A 12,321-nucleotide genomic window follows, 5' to 3' on the forward strand; every position below is an offset into this window, starting at 1 on the left:
GTACTGCCATCAAGGTAAGGCACGTCTCTGCACATTCTCCAACTACACTGCCTGGGAACCACAAAGCAGACACCCTAGCCAAGGAGGAAGCTGTCCTCCTGGAAGAGTTACAGACTCCCTCAGACGTGGCAAAGTGGCTTCACTGAAAACCAGGACAGACACTGAGGCCCCAACCACCTGGGAGATAGCCAAGAGGTTACACCTCTCCATCAAATACACTGACTGGCAGGCAGTTGATAGGGACTGCCCCCACTGTAGCCTGTGGTGACGACCCCTGAGACATACTCCTGGTCACATCGGACGAGCACTAGTCCAGTGACCAGGTGGTAAGTGGACTATATCAGCCCCCTGCCCTTATCAGAAGGACACAAGTACACATTGACCTGTGTGGACACAGGTACCTGACTGATACAAGCCTTTCCCAGTAAGAGGGCAAATCGGACAGCCATGATTAGGGGCTTGACCAAGTTGGAAAGTATGTACTGGATCCCCATTCATACAGACAGCAACCAAGGGACCGATATCACTGGTCGTGATGTAAAAGAATGGGCTGAAGCCCAGGAGATTTTACGGACCTTCCATCTGCCATATAACCCAACAGCCACAGGGCTGGTAGAAAGAATGAACAGGTTACTGAAAGAGACATTGAAGAAGCTTTCTCCAGACGGGTCTTTAAGAGGATGTTCTCCACCACTATTAGAAGCCATGTGGCTGCTAAACACTGAACCCACAGCAGGCCACAGGTCTGCTTATGAGAGACTGACTCTGCCTGCTCTGCCAACTAGGGCCTTAAAGGTACAAGTGTTAGAAGGAGCACTGAGACCCATCTGATGGGATGTGGGTCTTATCCTAAGAGTGTCACAGAACCTCCTACCTGGGGAGACAGATTGGAGACAAATGGTATACCCCTCCCAGGTGGCTTGGCATCCTTATACCTTGGGGGTAAGGGCTAGGCCTGGCATAGTATTTCCTCAATCTTTCTAAGTGAAGGCCCAGCCATAACCAAGGTGATCACCCCCATAGAAATCAAATGGGGGACTGAAGTAGGGCTTCTTTTATGAGCCCCTACTGAAGCTCCCACATATAATATCTCCCTGCCCAGTTCCGATGTAAAGGCACAAAATGTCTGGTATTGTCCTATTGGAAAAGTATCAAAGCCCAGGGTGATCCTGGCACATGGAGATCAAACTGCTACAGTGTTGTTTCTGAATGAAGATTTGTCTTTCTTGGTACCTTTAAAACACTTATCATCCTTAGCCTTTTCCTTCTAAGATTAGTGCCACCTACCTTCACTAATGCATTCTTGTCCTGGGCTACCACCTATGTTGACATCCACAACCACTCTGACTTCTGGGTATGCAGATTGCTGCCAATGTCTAGCTCTGAAGTAATGCCAGGGGTATACTGTCTTTCAGCCTTACATCACGGGGACAATGGGTGGGGCCAGCATGTAAACTTCTGATGTCTGGCTCTAGGGTATTCTCGGAAGAATGGTGGATAAGATCGTGCAGGCCTTATAGATGTCAGGGGTGCAGCGTGGAGCTGAACCATACTGGCTCCATCTTGTCAGCTCTATCTTAGGCCTGCAGTCCTTTCCAGGTGACTGAGCTTTAGCCTAGTTCACAAAGGAATGCGCCCAAGCCAGATGAGTTCCCTATCAATGTTTACCCTTGCCTTCATCTAAAATGAAAGCTGGAAGAGGGCCTTTTGCTGAGGTAGATGGTTAATGGTCATGAGACCCAGAAGTGGGGTGGGTGTCCCTGGTTCCAGTCTGTGTGGATGTGCTTCTCACTTGGTAGTCAGATTCTGTTTTTAACTTTGGTACCTTTAAATCCCCCATACCCCTTTTGGCAGTACAAAGCACAGCTGTGAATGCCTCTGGATCTTCTGTTCGCCTGATCTTTCCTACCTGTATGTAAGTTACCCACAATAAACTTTATAATTGCACTTTATGGAGTTGTCTGCTTCATTTTTCAGTCTCAAAGTTCTTTCTCAGTTCGCAGGATATTATTCAATATCTCCGACTCCCAAGATAAAGAAATGAACTGAATGCATATAGTTTGATGAAACAGTGGGTGATTTTTATTTTGTGCTTATATCTATTTGTAATTACTGATTGCTTAATTAATGTGACAAGCAGTGTTTTAACTCATGTAAATGTATTAGCTTATGTAACCCTCAAAACAAAATAAGAGGTAGGGGCTATTGTTATACCCACTCTACAAATGAAAAAATTGAGGAACAGAGAGATTAAGTAACTTTCCAAGTTTTCATAGCTAGCAAGTGTTAGAACTGGTCTACTTCCACACCCATGCTCCTCAAGGCTAAGCAAACTGGCTCAAATAAGCAAGTGTTATTATTATAAAACAGGCTAACAAATGAATAAAACCCCTTTGAGATGGATTGTTTTTCTTCTCTGCCTTGAGTAAAATCAAATAGGGAATTCAGGCTTCTGACTATTATGCCACAAACAGCATACCTAAAAGAGCACAGCTTTAGCATCCTCTCCTATGGGGCCCTGCTTTGTGAATTGCTTCTAGACTCACATTCTCCACATTACAAGGCTGTTTTAAACACTCCAAATGCTAAAAAAAAAAAATGCAGGGCATACCAAACTATTGATAGAACAACAACATAAGTAAAGCTTTTCTCTGCTAAGACATACCTGGGCAACTCCGCCATTGAGACTTCAAAAGCACTGTCCAAACATGCCCCTAGGACAAATTTCCCTGAAACTCTGGGGTTAAGACAAACCCAAAAAAGCACTATTGGGTGAATACAATTCTGAACCACAGGACCTCAGGAACTGCAGAGCCAGAGAATAGGCTGTTATGGCCATGCCTGTCACATGCCTCATTAACAGGATAACAGGTATTCTAATTTCCCTAGCTTATAGTAACTTTATAATTCATCAGTATCACTTGAAAACCTATTTACAGGCTAATGTCGAATATTTTGTCTGACAAAAGAAGGGTAAAGTGTGTATAAGAGATAAACCAATGTGGACTGGAGTGGAGCCACCAATCGAACACTTTGATTCTCTTTCACCATAGATATTCGGAACAGCATCAGTATCTGTTTCAAACTGTATCACTTCCCACTGGACCAATCAGATTCTGTCTCTTGGAATTGAATTTGCTTTCCCCAGTGCTCAATTAATCACTAAATGAGTTGGAACTGTAACACATAAATTTGCAAAGTACATCCCACTAGTGGATGGAAAAATGAAAAAAAATCTTCAAAGTAAAAGAAGAATAAAGATGTGGAAAGGACTACATGAAAAGAAGAAAAGAAGTGTTTTGCAGGCTGCCAAAACCTTTCATGGATTATAAAAGATCACACAACCCCACTTATTATAGTAAAAAAGTAAAACCAGAGACCGAGCCGAACTTGACACTACAATTTCTAATAGTGACAACCTGACAGCAGCAGTAATTTTCCTTTGTACATGCTTTATCTTTTACAAAAGGCCTATAAACAGTGATGTGCAAGTATGTTTAAGAACAGATTTCCCCCAAAAAACTGAATGTATGTGTGTGTTGTATGTACATAATTTATTATAAATTTTACTGATATAAAGTATGTGTAGCTGAGCAATTTACAAATAATAAAATATATACAAATAATATTTTTATTGTAAATTCTATAGAGCCAATTGATTCCCACAGAATGTCTTAAGCATAGACAACAATAAAACAATATGTCAAACCCTGATTTGTAGTGTTTGCCACTTTCCATGATGTAAATATTCCCACCACAGTCAATTTCAAGCTGCCAAATGTGATGTCACTGAACATGGATTGAGATAAGATGAGCAGTAGCACATAATTGCATAATATTTTCAACTCACAGATTTAAGAAACAGAGCATAGATGATAGTAAAGAATCTAGATAATAATAAAATGTAGTTACTAAAATAATTAGGAAGTAATAATTTTTGAGTGTCTTAACTTTGTCTTTCATATAATTTAATTTTAGACTTACATAACTTAAATATTTAAAAATCTCTGTATTTAACCACTAGCACACGAATTCCTATTTCAATCCCATTTAAGCCAGTTCCAGCATGCCATTGAAAAGTATACTCCTAGCACCTCACTGAGGCAGGTACTGTTAATCCAAACCAAGTAACTACAGTCAGAGTCATTAGCTCATCAAACAAGTAAATTAAAATGTTTAATGTATAGGGAAATGGTAAAAAAAAAAGCCTGGTACAAAATTTCCAAAAGACAGTTCATAAGCCTTGTGTAATAGGAGGTGTCTGAGAAGTCAGCAGTGCCAGGACAGAGTAACAACATCTTGTCAGCAAGTTGAGAATGAATCACCAATGGCCCTATCTAAAGCAAAGAGAAATTTCTGACTACCGCTCACATACTAGGTTCAGAGTTGATTTATTCATAGATTTGTTCATTCCAACAATATCTTTCTTTTAATTTAATGTATATAACCAGCACATGGAAAACTTTTTAAAAGTACAGATTCCTGGACCTTAGTCCCAGAGATTTTCATTCAGTAGATCTGGTGTGGGGCCTAGGGGTTTGTATTTTAACAGGCAAACCCCTCTCCCCATGACAGATGATTCATTCAGAGAATTACATCATCCAGCATTTACTGACTACTTATTCTATGCCAAGTTCAGAATGTGTAGATACGAAAGAGAGAAAACTTGTCCTCAAGGAGACTACAGAGACCAAGAATTATAACTATAATATTGGTACATACCAGCTGCTTTGAGAATACAGCAAAATCCAGCTTGGAAGAGGGGTCGGGGTCATGAGAGAAAATGATGTTTGACCTGAGCCTTGAAGAAGGAGAACAAGCTAATCAAGAAAAGAAGGAGAAGAGAGGAAGGGACGTTCAGGGCAGAGAACAGCATGTGTACAGCCACATAGGCAAAGAGAGTTTGGCCCAATAGGACAACAGCACATGCTTTGGGACTGTACCTCTTATTAGTGTTCTGTAGCCACATTTACCTGGCCCTAGTTTTCGCATATAGTAAGCACATATTTGTTAGACTATGTTCAGTCATAGAGTTCATGCAAGGAGTGGTGGAAGATTAGGCAAGACAGTTATGGCCAGGTCAGGAAGTGCTTTTTAGAATTCCTAGTACAAAGTAGGAATTACTTTTCCACTTTGTATTCTTCCTTCCACACTAGATTTTAAAATTAGTTTTATCACCATTACAGGATTATTGCTTTGAAAGGATTTACATGTGATACCTAACCTACAAAATCTAGAAATATAGACTGCCCTCCCTGCTTTTATACTTGATAAGCTAATTTCTCAATCAGAGAAAATGACAAAAATCATCAAAACAGTGTGTGAGAAATAGTGCAACAAACCAAGTTTCCAGGGAAAACAGTTAATTACTGCATATTATTTTTCCCATTGGTTTTAACATTATTCTATGTTAATCTGTTTTCAGAATAAAACAGGAATGTTATAAATGTTACTTTATGTTTCTAAGGTTGTATCATTTCAGCTATAGACACTTTAATTAGGTAACCCAATAACTTAAAAATCTTAAATGTTAAAAAATTAACATAATTTTTAAAATGAATGCAATAAGAGCTAAATAATGAGTAGAAGCTTAGGTCAAAGAGTAGGAGCTTATCTCTACATAAATATAGCTAGAAAAGTGTACTTGTCACTCTAACAACCAACTTTGTAGCTACTACGGAAACTCCACATATACTGCCCTTTCTCTCATACCAACAATGCCAATCTGTCTTGTCTCCACTTGAGCCCCATCTCCTCTTTGCAGCATATTCCAAGTACTCTGTTCCACAATGATCTCCTCCCTACCTGTGCATGAACCTCATCTTTGGATTTAGTCCTATGTTATTGTGTGTTATATAATCTAATATTATATTTATCTCCCAACCAGATTTTATGTTTTCAGCGAACTTCTCTTGCATTTCTCATGGAGCATGGCATAGGGCTAAACATATAAGACACTCAAACACTTCCATAAGTGAATAGACGAAATGATTTCCATGAATTGTGTTTTGCTTAAAGCTTCAATTGCTGATTTTCTCACCTCCCTCAAAATGAAGATGCAAACATCATAAAACTTTTACAAAGTCTTAGATTGGACACAGTGAAAGGAGGTTATCAAAAGGGTTGTCAGCAAATCATAAGAAGTCTTCAATATGAAAAGGCAAGGTAATTCCTTGCTCTGCTTGCCCATAGTAAGGCTAAGGGGCTTACAGCTGCACCTTGTTGCTAAGTAAAATCCCCACAAACAACCAGGAAATACGCTTTTTATACATATCAAAGAAGAAAGAGAAAGAGGGAACAGGTATCTCAAGGCCATCTCTATCCTTGTATCCTTTAACCAATTTATTGAAGTTCAAAAGAGAAGAACTATTTACAGAATTCCATAGCTGAATCATATATAATGCATTTATTCAATAAATACTATTTCCAATATCATAATAATAACTAACATTTTTTAACATTCTTTTGTGTCATACATCGCGTTAGTATTTTTCAGATATCATTTTATTAAACTCTGGTAACACCCTATATAACATAAATACCATAATTATCTTCATTTTAGACATTAGAAAGCTTAAAGACTTGCTCCAAGGCAACAACACTAGTAAGTCACAAAGCCAGAATATATAACCAGGTCTCTTATGCCAAAGCCCAAAAGACACCACCATCTACCATTACAAGATCCAATTATGAACAGTATAAGTACTAAAAAGTACTTGGGTTCTCTTTCAGAACTTATTTTTCTATTTGAACATTTAAAAATTAAAAACAATACATAAATCAGTGGTATTAAAAAAGGCTGAAACAAGGGGATCTCCAGGTTCTGAGGTAGTAAGCTGAAAGAAACTGGCTTAAAGCCAACTGACTTCAGGATTCCCAGTACTACACCCATAGCAAACAAGCATCAAAGGGAGGAAAAAAACAACAACAAAACAAGCAGTTAAATACGGACCTTATGGGCAGAAAGACCAGCTAAGGTATAATTTCTCCATCACCCCTAAAGAGCTTATGGGGAATTCAGATTTAATTTACATTTGCATTCATTCCATGTACAGGCCACATGCCATTCAGACTTGTAGGATGTTCAGCAGAGAATAAGAACTCTAGAAAATGCTGTTATTGTAGGACTTTAGGCTATGCATTATCTGTATACATTAATAACCTCCCTCTAGCACGCAAAGCTAGCTTCAGAGAAAAGAAAAAGGCCTAGAAATTAAGGTCTAAAGAGAATTTTCCATTCAGATTCACTTGTTCAATTGACAGAAATCTCAGGCAGCATTTAAAGCAGTGACCACAATAAGGCAAAAGCTTAATGTTACCAACCACTATCAGAATTACTGTTATGGTCTGAGGTCACTTAAGAGGAAGCAAGCAATCATGGGATATAGTTTCAGGGATAGCTATAAAGCTATCTATCACCTATCCCCTAATACCTTGGGGGAGGGGAGTGTTGGTGCTTGAGTTTCCACCAAAAAAATAATAATAAATCATTCCTTTGGCTTTTAAGCTTAGTCTTGTGACAATGCAAAATTAAACACCACTGGGTTGATAGCAGTTTATGCCTTGGGGCTTATTTACACCGAAGATTACCCCTGTTTATTAGATTTCTTCAAGATTTTTTCCTTTTTTTGCTAAAAAAAGGAAGGGGAGGATTTGAGGGCATTAAAAACAAGCGAAAAGTGGACAGATGAGAAGAGCTTTCCACTGAGAAAGATCAAAGTATGCAAACAAGGGAGTGGGCTCCAGTCAGTAGTATAATTTGCAAGTTCTCTCTCTCCTTCTGTTGCCATTACAAATTTAGTGTAGTCTGTCCATCTGTTTCTCAAAATCTTCTGCAATATAGCAATTATGCTGCTTTATTTACAAGGAAACTGACCCAAAGAACGTCACGCAAAGGAGTCTGAAACGTACAGCAGAGTGTAGGTTGTTACACACACTCAAATGTATCCACTTGCAGGCAAAATGTCTTGACTTCCCACACTTTAGGTAAGGCTGCAGCCGAAATCTCCACCTAGAAGGCCAAAGGCAAAGAGCCCGGGGTGGGGGCGGGAAGCAAGCTGGATGGCTCCAGGAAGTGGGTGGGGAGGAAGCTGCCGGGTTTGGAGCCAACCTTGCAGACAGCAGGTTTGCACACGCCTACCAGAGGGAGTCCTGGGCCACTGCGCGCATTGCTCACAAGCGCTTTTGGCAATGCTGTCCCCTTCGATTCCTGTCATCACCCAACCCCACAGCTCGGGTGTGCGACGTGAAAAAGGGCTTGTAATGTGGGCGGAGGCCAGGGGTTCCCGCCGCTGAGTCACAGCCCAGCCAACTTTTACAGCATTTCCCAGAAAGGAAATTAAGTCTCAGTCCCGTAGCCTACACTCGCTCCTAGTTGCGGCTCTCCGCTCTGTCACTCGACCCGGCGGTGACTCGAGACCCACAATCGGGCTATTTCCCACTCACTGCGCAACTTCACACCCGCGCAAAGCCTCGGGGTACCCTGAGCGCTTGCCAAGCGCTACCGACCGGGTAGATGGGAGGGTAGATGGGAGCCAGAAGGAGGGAGGGGGAGGGCTGCGTCCTCACCTGCAGGACACGGACACCTCCACTCGTGTGGCCGGGATGGCCGCGCTCAGCTGGCTTAAATCCCCGAGGCCGGCGGTGCTGGTGTAGCGGCTGTCCATCTTGGAGGTAGGCGCCGTGGGCTTGGCTGGCGCCCACATCCAGAGCTCCGGCCGACTGAGAGCTCCTAGCCCAGCTCCCGACAGTCGGGGTTGGAGGTTGAGGAGGAAGAAGGCAGAGGCAGCTCGCGGGAAGTGGGAGGGAGGGGAGAGGCGGACCTCAGTGCAAAGCCACGAGGCAGCAGCAAGCCAGGCCTGCACAAGCTGAAGCTGCCGGGGAAGTGGCGCACCGGGCTCTCAGCTTCCCCGCCCCCTCCTTGCAGGCAGCAGCCCCGGCTGAGGACACTCCGCGATCCTTTCCCGGCTCTGAGCGTCAGGCTCTGAGGAGCCACCGGGCAGCCTGGCGGGATAGGTGGCCGCAGACCCAGAACCCAACCGTCTAGTAGAGCAAGCCCAGCCCGGTTTGGAGCGCGGTTAGGGTTTTGTCTCCGCCTCTTCACACCCACGACAGTTCCTAAATCCCGCATCATAAGCCCACCCCTTCCCATCCAGCGGTGATCCTCACCTCGCTCTCGGAGTCCACGGAGGTCCCCCCCACTACGCCATAGGACAGGCGAGCCGAGTCCCCGCTTCTGAACTGTCCGCCCGCTGCCGCTTAAGGATTGGGGAGGATGAGACGGACTTGGGGACGATCTCCAACCTTATGTATGCGGTGGTAAAGTAACAGATCAATATATGGAACAAGATGAGAGCAGGGTGGACCTAAGGTGGAGGGGGAAAAAACTATATGGGATTTAAGGGAGCCATCTGGTTTCCCTCTTCCTTGAGTTCTTCGGAACATGGGGGTCTAAAGGTGACAATCCTTCTACTTTCGGGGCTCTTCTGCACCCCCTGGTTTCCAAATGCATGGAAGTTACGCTCTAAAACCTGAATCACAACCACAAAACAGACCTCCCTCACTCCGACTCCCACCCGGCAAGACATGAATGAACCTGGACGGATGAAAGCAGAACTGAGCCGGAGTGAGCGCAGTGCTGGAAACTGGATTCTGGGGCCGCCAGACTTGTGCCAGGATGCAGAAGCTGCAAAAGCCGCGAGAGGTACCCGCCGCTCCCCTCCATTACAGCGACATTTATTACAGGCACCTTCCCTCCAGCGTCACCCCAGCGCCTGAGGGTCCCCGGACGCTCACCACCAGGGGGAGACAGAGATCAGGACGCGGAGTACCGCGAAGCAGGAGAAGGGGTACAGAGGGACGGAGGGTTATGGGTATCCACCTTCCTTTAAAGCGCCAAAGCACTGAGTTGCCCGCTGGCAAGACTAACTCAGGGAGGAACCGTTTTCGTGATTTGAGGACCTACCCTACGTTGGTTGTAACATTTTAATACAATTGGAGCCACCTGCGTAGAGAATCTATAGAGTTGCTGGTGAGGATGTGTGGGTGCAGTCTGGAGGCTTTGCGCTGCCAAAAATCCTTCCCACGTTTCATTCTTGGTTTCCTTTCCTGATCTCCCCACCCACCACTTGTCACACTTTAGTCTAGAGTTTTCTGTTTCCCTTTGCCTATTGGAAAATGTCCTAAAACTCCAGACATTTCTGTTATGCTGTCCAAAACTAGCTTAGGGGAAGAGACCTACGTATGTTTTTTAAGCTAACCATACTTTTATTTTATAGAAGCCTACTGAAGAAATAAAAGTAAGATCTATTCTGTGTCTAGTAATCATGAAAATATGTATTAGGTGAGCCGACGCGGATTGTGAAAGAATTCACAGAAATATCAGCAAGAGAAGAAAACAAAGTTTTTATTCACTTTCCAAGGGAGGAAAGGAGCCAGACTCATAGAGTAGAATCGGCACCGAAGGGTGGAGGTTTGAGCCTTTTACTGGGCTTCACAGGGCAAGGTGCAGGAAAAGGGGGTGGGTTTATGTCTATTCTGGTCCACAGCAGTACCCGGGCCGGCTGTGTCTCTGTAGGATGTGGTTTTTCAGAGAATAGACTTGCAGTCTTCAGTAATTTTCCAGTTCTGGGGTATCTGAAAGAGACTTAATAGGGGCCCTTGACAGGTGTTAGATGGGTTTACAATATGTTCTTGTAAAATTCTTAAGAAAGGCACCTTTTAAAGACTTTAAAACATCTTTATTGGAGTATACTTGCTTTACAATGTGTTAGTTTCTGCTGTATTACAAAGTGAATCAGCTATTTGTATACATATACCCCCATATCCCCTCCTTCTGTGCATCTCCCTCCCACCCTCCCTATCCCACCCCTCTAGGTGGACACACAGCACCGAGCTGATCTCTCTGTGTGATGCAGCTGCTTCCCACTAGCTACCTATTTTACATTTGGTAATGTATATATGTCAATGCCACTCTCCCACTTCGTCCCAGCTTACCCTTCCCCCTCCCCGTTTCCTCAAGTGCATTCTCTATGTCTGTGTCTTTATTCCTGTCCTGCCCCTAGGTTCGTCAGAACAATTTTTTTTTTTTTTAGATTCCATATATGTTAACATACAGTATTTGTTTTTCTCTTTCTGACTTACTTCACTCTGTATGACAGACTCTAGGTCCATCCACCTCACTACAAATAACTCAGTTTTGTTTCTTTTTATGGCTGAGTAATATTCCATTGTATATATGTGCCACATCTTATGTATCCATTCATCTGTCGATGGACACTTAGGTTGCTTCCATGTCCTGGCTATTGTAAATAGTGCTGCAATGAACATTGTGGTACATGACTCTTTTTGAATTATGGTTTTCTCAGGGTATATGCCCAGTAGTGGGATTGCTGGGTCATATGGTAGTTCTATTTTTAGTCTTTTAAGGAACCTCCATACTGTTCTCCATGGTGGCTGTACCAATTTACATTCCCAACAACAGTGCAAGAGGGTTCCCTTTTCTCCACACCCTCTCCAGCATTTACTGTTTGTAGGTTTTTTGATGATGGTCATTCAGACCGGTGTGCGGTGACACCTCATTGTAGTTTTGATTTGCATTTCTCCTAAAGACATTTAAAGGATTTCAAGGAATGTAGGGTTTATTCTATGAAAGTTCTTAATGTTAACTAGTTATCTTTGGATAATCATATTCATATGAACATCTAACTCTAGAAGAGTTGTAAACTGCCGTTTTCCCTGTTAGATAAAAGAATTTCATCTTTGACTCTTCTTTGTGCATAAAGTAAGTTGCCCTGTCAGATTAGTTATTTGAAACCAGTGCAAAGTATTTATTGGACATTTCCATGAGGAAGTGACATTTTAGATAGACCATAAGGGATGAATAGGAGTTTAAGTAATGATGGAATAGAGAAGATGTGTATATATATTGATTTTTTTTTTTCAAGCTTCAAGGAGGAGAGGTGCATAGTAGGGTAGAATGGTTCAGGGAAGGCCATGTAATTGAATTATAGTGAATGTGGATCCCCTTTAGTAATATGAGCTATATAAGTAATTTAAAATTATTACTTGGCAGATAAGTGGCACTTCTTGGAATGCTACTTTGGGTAGCTTACATGAGAAAATAGAGCTAGAGAATTTAAACCATCATCACCAAATTATTATTATCACCCTAAGCATTATTATTGTTTTTTTAAATTTTTAATTAATTAATTAATTTATTTATTTATTTATTTTTTTGCGGTACGCGGGCATCTCATTGTTGTGGCCTCTCCCATTGCGGAGCACAGGCTCCGGACACGCAGGCTCAGCGGCCATGGCTCA

At 42.5% G+C, this 12,321-nt stretch overlaps 2 protein-coding genes across 18 annotated transcripts in view; both read right to left on the reverse strand.

The window, feature by feature from the left end:
* Positions 1-8,711, reverse strand: part of CPNE8 (copine 8) — a 350,243-nt gene extending 341,532 nt beyond the window's left edge. For 9 of the 17 annotated variants that reach the window (XR_016394895.1, XR_016394896.1, XM_022577941.3 and 6 more), the window contains exon 1: positions 8,569-8,711. Coding sequence is in view for 7 of the 17 variants with exons in the window: in XM_022577941.3 (XP_022433649.1) it covers positions 8,569-8,705 (137 nt within the window). In the remaining 10 variants the exon portion in view is untranslated. Of the gene's footprint in view, positions 1-4,722; positions 8,012-8,568 lie in introns of all 17 variants that reach the window. The other 8 variants (XM_089920505.1, XM_089920506.1, XM_089920502.1 and 5 more) reach the window with 3 other exon arrangements.
* Positions 8,712-8,731: 20 nt separating this feature from the next.
* Positions 8,732-9,754, reverse strand: LOC149747979 (uncharacterized). The gene is made up of 2 exons (XM_089920510.1): positions 9,596-9,754; positions 8,732-9,303 (listed from the first exon to the last, which is right to left on the reverse strand). Exon 2 carries the CDS (start codon positions 9,149-9,151, stop codon positions 8,732-8,734), a length of 420 nt encoding a protein of 139 aa, XP_089776636.1. The 5' UTR covers positions 9,152-9,303; positions 9,596-9,754.
* Positions 9,755-12,321: the final 2,567 nt, after the last annotated feature.

This window comes from Delphinapterus leucas, chromosome 11 (genome assembly GCF_059928025.1).
Source record: "Delphinapterus leucas isolate spDelLeu-1000000601 "Yukka" chromosome 11, BTC_Dleu_Yukka2, whole genome shotgun sequence".
NCBI classification, from domain to species: Eukaryota; Metazoa; Chordata; class Mammalia; order Artiodactyla; family Monodontidae; genus Delphinapterus; species Delphinapterus leucas.